Below are 6,850 nucleotides of genomic sequence, written 5' to 3'. Positions count from 1 at the left end.
AAAAAACAAGGGATATCACATAGCTGAAATGTTAACAATAAAAGTTCTAACATATTACTGTAACAAAGATCTTTACGTCTGATATCTGTGTAAGCTGATGGTTCGTGCACAAAATCACAATGAACAGGACTGATGTTTCTGCAGTGAAAAGTGTACTCTGATAGGTCTGAGCACTAATTCAAAAGTGTTGGAAGAGACATTTGATGCAGTCCTCAGTTTAAAAGGCAGACCCACCTACTAGCTCCTCTTGTGACCAAAGAGTTGCTTGGGGAGGTGTCCATGATTCAGCCTCATTCACACATGTGAATGTGTGCCCTGTCCATAGCTGTATGTTTAACCTCTTATCCTGCTGCCATGATTTTGCATCACAGGGGTACCCTCATAGTTGGCAGAATATTTGTACAAGTAATTAACCAAGACTGTTTTAAAAATGTGGCCTGTTTATTGTAAATGAGAAGCATTCATAACAGTGCAAACAACTCTTTGGTAGATTTACTTATTACAATAAAAAATTACCAAGATTTCACTTTTGGTAGGATTTTTTAAAAAGTAAATAAATATGGAACAATTGCAACTGAACAAATATTGAGGAAATGATCATTTAGCCATTGGCCATTGTCTTATTAAATGAGTTTTGAGTCAGCAGAAAATGGCAAACACATTGTACAATGCTTGATTTCCTTTTATATTTTGGAATAAGACCCATTTCTTAAGTCCAATTTACAATCAGATGTTTAAATAGAAATTAATGTGGAAATGCATACCATTTTACATACTACCTGAATCAATTAGATACCTGCTTTATTTCAAAAGGGAAAAACAGAGGTATGTTTTCCACTGCTAATGTATACATGGCAAAGATATCATAAAATGACTGAAATACCTGAGCAGATTTCTTTACAATACAGCATTGGAATTAAACGGTGATCAATCACTTAAAAAAATTAATTGGCTTTCTATAGTAGCAACAAAGTTAAGATATCTGCCCTTACTTTGAAAGCATTCTAAATTTGTAGGCATTTGAGGTAATGACCTCAAAAATCAAGGTATGATTTGGGGTCTCAGCAAAATAGAAATGTATTGATGAACAGACTTCGAGAAAGAGTAGTAAGTCCTACAGTAATGTATAATACTTAACATGCACGTTCTGTCCCAAGGGCACTTCATAAAATCACCTTAAACAATATTTGTTGTCATCTCATATGTACTCTTTATGCGATTTGGCTTAACACGGTCATTTACAGATGCTGTTGCTGCCCCATTACATATATTTCTTGACTTTTGTCAAATGGCTTCATTTGTGAAATGGAAAACTGATCACAGCCAGGAATTTGATGTGCCAAAATACTGTTAATGGAAATGAATTGCACACTTGGTTTGTTATACAAATTAAGTACATTTTTTTAAAAAGCACGTTTTTCAAAAGTTTGCCTTTGTACAGATGGTACTAGGGCTATCAGGAAAAACTGCTGAATTACATGATTAAGGCTTGTTTTTTGGATAAGCACCATCAATGAAACAAAACATGTCTGTCAAATGAGGTATGAGAGTTTTCCTTCACTGAATTTAGTAATACATATTGGTTATAAGGAGGCAATATTGAAGATACAGAAGTAAACAAACAACTTAACAAAGACGTAACAGTGCTTTAAAAAAATCTTAACCGGGCACACAGATTCACAAGAGAGAAACTGTTAACATTTTGGGACACAAAGACAAAGAAAAAAAAACATGTACGAAGTTAAAATTAAAGAATCACAAAAGCAAAACTTGTTTGTTTTTTTAAAAAAATGTCTAATCCCTGTGTGGGAAGGTTTCAGTCAGACAGAAGAATCATGACACAGTATAGCCTGGAACACACCTACAGCAACAAGCCTTTAGAATTAATCCGTAGATGTCATTTGCTGCTATCCGCAAGGCCTTATTTCAGATAATCCCAATCGCTGTCCAAATTAAAAGGACCCTGCATTTAAGCAGCACTTTTATGTTAGGATAGCACAAATTTGTTTTAACTTTCACATTTTCAAGATAGCATTACAGACTAGCATATTCATGGGCATACTGTACACTCTACATTAAAAAAAATGGATGTAGTGCCACACCAAGAGAATCAAGAATAGTATACCTTAACAACTGCACAACAGGCATAAACCTAACAGAAGAAACATTTTCTATTTTTTTATCTTGATGCCAGGAAAAACTGTTGTTTCTACTGAAAGGCAGATAATTCTTACAACTGTTAAAGGCATATGAGTCTTGCCAGTAAAAAAACAACAACAGGTGGCTATTCTAGGCACAGTGAATCAATGTGATTCTGATTCCTGCAGGCAGGCCCTAAAGAGGACATTTGCAAACAGGGGCTGAGTGGTCACTCTATTATAAAAACTAAATCCACTCAGAAGTTACACTGAGTGTCAAAAAAGGCTTGTTTTCAAAAGCCGTTATGAGGATTTTTTTTCATAAATCAAGGGAAATATTCTAAATACCTCAGCAGAGTATATTTCATTGTTTTAATAACCATTTCACAAATTTATTTATTTTTACCCATCTGTGCCTTACACAAATGTTCAATGAAACTTCATATCTCTTCCCCCCCACCCCGCCCACCTTGTGTGACTGTATAAATTACCATAATTAATTGTGGAAAGCAATGTTCTGTGAACAACATTAATGAAATCTTGAGCTGCAATTTAGCATCACCTGGGAAAGTACCTGTGCAGGTGAGGCTCTGATGCTTGAGTAATGTGCTCAAGTGTTTCACTGGGCCGTGCGGGATTATTCAGTCTTTTGTAAGAACAACCTATATTATAGTATAATTCTGGGCACATTTGATCTCTCAGCGATTGCAGAATGGATGCCTTGCATGGAAAGGGCTGAAGAAAGTAGGAATTCTATGTACGTAAGACAGGGCATCATTTATGCAATGTCTCACCAGCAATCAGTTCACACAGGTATTTTCAACAGCAAGTCTCAAGCATGGAATACATGACTTAAAACTTGGCGAAACTGCCTCTGAGTACCTCTTACTACTGAGTAACTGCAGAGACTCCCCATACAACATGGATCAGGGTGAAGGGATTCAAGATCAAAGAATGGTATTGTCAGACAGACACAAACTCTGAGATATATTTTTCTAGAAATTAAGCACAGATGATAGGCAGTTCGCTGGGGAATATTATTCTCTTCAACTAAGGACACATTGTGGAATGGCCTGATAGAACTGATATTTGTCCACAGGACAAGGTAAAAAAATGCAGTTCTGAAAAGTGTATGAAATTAAAAGTTAAAAATGTGCAGTAGTCAGGGCAGTAATGTGTATAGCCAAGAGAAGATTCCTCTTCCACCTCTCACTCCGATCGCAAACTAGCTAAACAGATGCTTTAGATATAGTTGTTTTGCTGTTTCGGCTGAGAGACGTTTTCTCTTATGAATTTGTAGACTAATTTTACATTTTGCCATTTTTTTGTTGTTGAAGCACCAAGTGGGGAATTAATATATATATATATATATATATATAGGTGTAACAATCTGGATAATCTCCCAAGTATTCTATTAAGACATAAAAGAAGAGGAACTGCAGGACTTCAATACTGTTAAGGAGAAGGAGAAACTGGTAGCAAATGCTCACTCTCTGGCTTCACCAACCATCAGAAATGACACTGCCACAAAAAGCTGGCTTGCCAAGTTGTCAAGTAAAATGTTACTCTCAGGAGAATCCCAGATCAGCTCCATCTCAATCTGAGGGGTGTGGCTAGTACGCCGCGGGCTCTGTACAAGGCCACTGAGTATGTCTTGTATTTTAAGACAAAGTTGTGGGCCTCGTTTCATCCAATTAAATGGCACCTACCTTTCTTCCACCAGTGTATGAAAATACAAAAATAAGTCTTGGAGCCTCATATCACTTGCCAAAGGCTTCTTTAAAAAGTAGCACCAGTTTTTAGTTTGTAGAACCTGAGAAGTTTTAACACAAAATTATCCTGATGTGTATGGTGTGTTCCCTTTCAATACTTTTCATTTTGGCTTTTCATTGGGCAAGCAAATAAAATTACACATTTTCTTATATTGTTACACCGTCACTTGAATGCTGTCCTGTAATGTCTTGATTTGTTGCTGCGGTTTTAAGCCTACTGTTCCTTGTATTTGCCATCAGCAGATATCCAAATGACTTGATAATGTGACAACCACAAAGCAGACTTAGGGCTTCTTGCTAAGAGTTTGTTTTAAGCAGACAGGGCAGCAAACCCCTTTGAGCTTCACTGGTGCAGCGCAATCATTTGGTGGACACGATTCTACGTAACAGGTGATTTGGCCAACCTGGAGAACAACAGTAATAGCTTAGCACAAAAGTATGATCTGATATATAAGATTTTTACTCAGTAGCTACCTTCTACTGTTAACTGACACAGAGTTAATAAGGCTTCAGACCTGCCACTACAGGCTGCAGCCTAAAACAGAGGGAATTTCACTTCAGTCTTGCTGAATGGTACAGATGTCTGTATAGGCAACCATTTACATATGATATCAATGCATGTAGTGAGGAATGGGCACCAATGCACTGGCTTTGCCCACCTCCTATGAATGATCCCCAACTTGTAAGCAGGGGTTCTATGCATGTAGGACATGAATATGCATAGCCTTCCTTCTCTTGGTTGGGGATGCTACTTTTTTAATGTTCCAAGTTGCAGAAAAGGAGCCTATGGGAGGGATCCAACCAGCATTTCTGGAAGGAAGGGGGGGATCCATTATGACCACTAAAAAGGCTATACTGAAGATCATGGGAACTGCATACATTTAAAAGGCCATATGGGATAGGAGCTGTAGTTGCTGTAGCAGAATCATAGAGTTGGAAAGGGTCTCACAGACCATCTAGTCTAACCGCCTGCCCAACTCAGGAACAGCCTAAAGCATCCCCAACAAGTCTTTGTCCAGTTGCTCCTTGAAGACTGCCAATGAGGGGGAACTCACTACGTCCGTAGGCAGCCGATTCCACTGCTGGATTAATGTGAAGAAGTTTTTTCTAACATCCAGCTAATACCTTCCCTCCTGTAGTTTTAACCGTTGTTTTAAGTCCTATCTTCTGTGGCCAACAAGAACAGCTCCTTCCCTCCCCGTAAGTGACAGCCTTTTAAATACTTAAAAGAGAGCAATCATGTCTCCCCTCCGCCTCCTCTTCTCCAAACTGAACATTTCCAAGTCCCTCAGTCTTTCCTTGGGATTGGTCTCCAGGCCCCTGATCATCCTGGTTGTTTTCCTCTGCACCCCTTCCAATTTGTCCACATCCTTTTTGAAGTGAGGCCTCCAGAACTATACACAATACTCCAGGTGGGGCCTGACCAAAGTAGTATATAGTGGGACAATGACATCCTATGAGTTGGATGTTATGTTTTTGTTGAGATATCCCTCAATACTGCATTTGCTTTTTTTACAGTTCCATGACACTTGCTGCTCTTATTTAGCTTCCCATTCACCCATATCCCAAGATCTTGTTCACACATACTGCTACCCAGAAGCGTAGGGAGGGTAATTAGGCAAAACTGAGTGGAAAGTTGGCTGCATCCAACCCTATTCATGTAGACTGTGTTCATAAGCTGGTGATTGCATGCAAGTGATGCGTCGAGGTCAGCATATCAGTGGTCACACCTCCTCTACATATGTTGATTTCAATGTATCTAATGTTGTGCGTAGAGGACTACTGGGAGCTATGGCCACACTTATATACGTGGGTGGAGGGGGAGAGAATGATTAACAAATCATCTTTTTGATTAACAAACAGATTTGTTAATATAATATTTACTACTGGACCAAAGCAGAAGTTAAAACCTACTGGATGTTAATGTCAGGATGACAGGAAACAAGATCACACTTACTTGTAACTGTTGTTCATCAAGTGGTCCTCTTTCTGCGCAGGCACACATGGGAACCACGCATGCACAGGTCAGCTGCAGAGTTCTGTAGCTCCTCAAAGTGCCAGATGCTCACCCATCCTTTTCATGCTCCCCCACAGCATGTCTATAAAAGGACGGGCAAGCAGCTGCCTCCCTCAGTTCTAAAGACTCCCTGTGGTGAAGAGGAAGAAGATATCATGGGAGGGGGGTGCAGAGGGAGGGATTTGTGCCTGCACAGAAGACCACTCAATGAACAAGAGTTACACGTAAGCGCAACCTTGTTTTCATTGTTGGGGCTTCTGTGCAGTCCCACATGGGAGAGTCATGAGCTGACTTATCTTGGAGGAGGGCATGGGGCTCTTCAGCTGAAAAGACTCTTCAGGACTGCTCTGCCCACTGCTCCATCCTGCCTGAAGTCAACATCAATGGAACAGCGTTTAATGCAGGTAGAAGGAGTTCATCAAGTGGCAGCTTTGCAGATGTTGGGTAGCATAACACCCTGTCTGAAGGCAGAAAATGTGGACTGGGCTCATGTGGAGTTTGTCCAGAGTTGGAGAAAGCAAGGTTGGTTGGACTGGGTGCAGCAAGTCTTGATGAGCTAAATGATCCATTTAGTGATAGTTTGAGGAGACTAGTATTATTTCCTTTAAAGGAGGCTAAGAGGTTAGGATCTTTGTGAAATGAAGATGTTCTATTGAAATAAAAGCATAAGGCACTTTTAATATCCAGTGTCTGAAGAAGTCTCCATCAGCCTGAGGTGTTGGGAAGAACATTCACAATATAATGTCCTGGTTCAGATGGAAGGCAAATACTACCCTTGGCAGAAGCAGAAACTACCTTTGGGTCGGAGAATGACTTTTTCCCTATACATTTTTAGGAAAGGAGGGTCAGATCTAAGGGTCTATAATTCATTCACTCTTTAAGTGGACGTAATGACTACCAGAAAGGCCTATTTTGCTGGTAGA

At 39.6% G+C, this 6,850-nt stretch overlaps 1 protein-coding gene across 2 annotated transcripts in view; it reads right to left on the bottom strand.

Annotated features, from left to right (window-relative positions):
- Positions 1-440: 440 nt before the first annotated feature.
- PXDN (peroxidasin) overlaps positions 441-6,850 on the bottom strand; it is a 113,818-nt gene continuing 107,408 nt past the window's right edge. For both annotated transcript variants that reach the window (XM_054978201.1, XM_054978209.1), the window contains one exon: positions 441-4,314. In XM_054978201.1, coding sequence (XP_054834176.1) covers positions 4,195-4,314 — 120 coding nt within the window. In that variant the 3' untranslated portion in view covers positions 441-4,194. The remainder of the gene's footprint in view (positions 4,315-6,850) is intronic.

Source organism: Eublepharis macularius, chromosome 1 (genome assembly GCF_028583425.1).
Source record: "Eublepharis macularius isolate TG4126 chromosome 1, MPM_Emac_v1.0, whole genome shotgun sequence".
Classification (NCBI taxonomy): Eukaryota; Metazoa; Chordata; class Lepidosauria; order Squamata; family Eublepharidae; genus Eublepharis; species Eublepharis macularius.
This window is presented reverse-complemented; position numbering and strand designations above follow the sequence as displayed.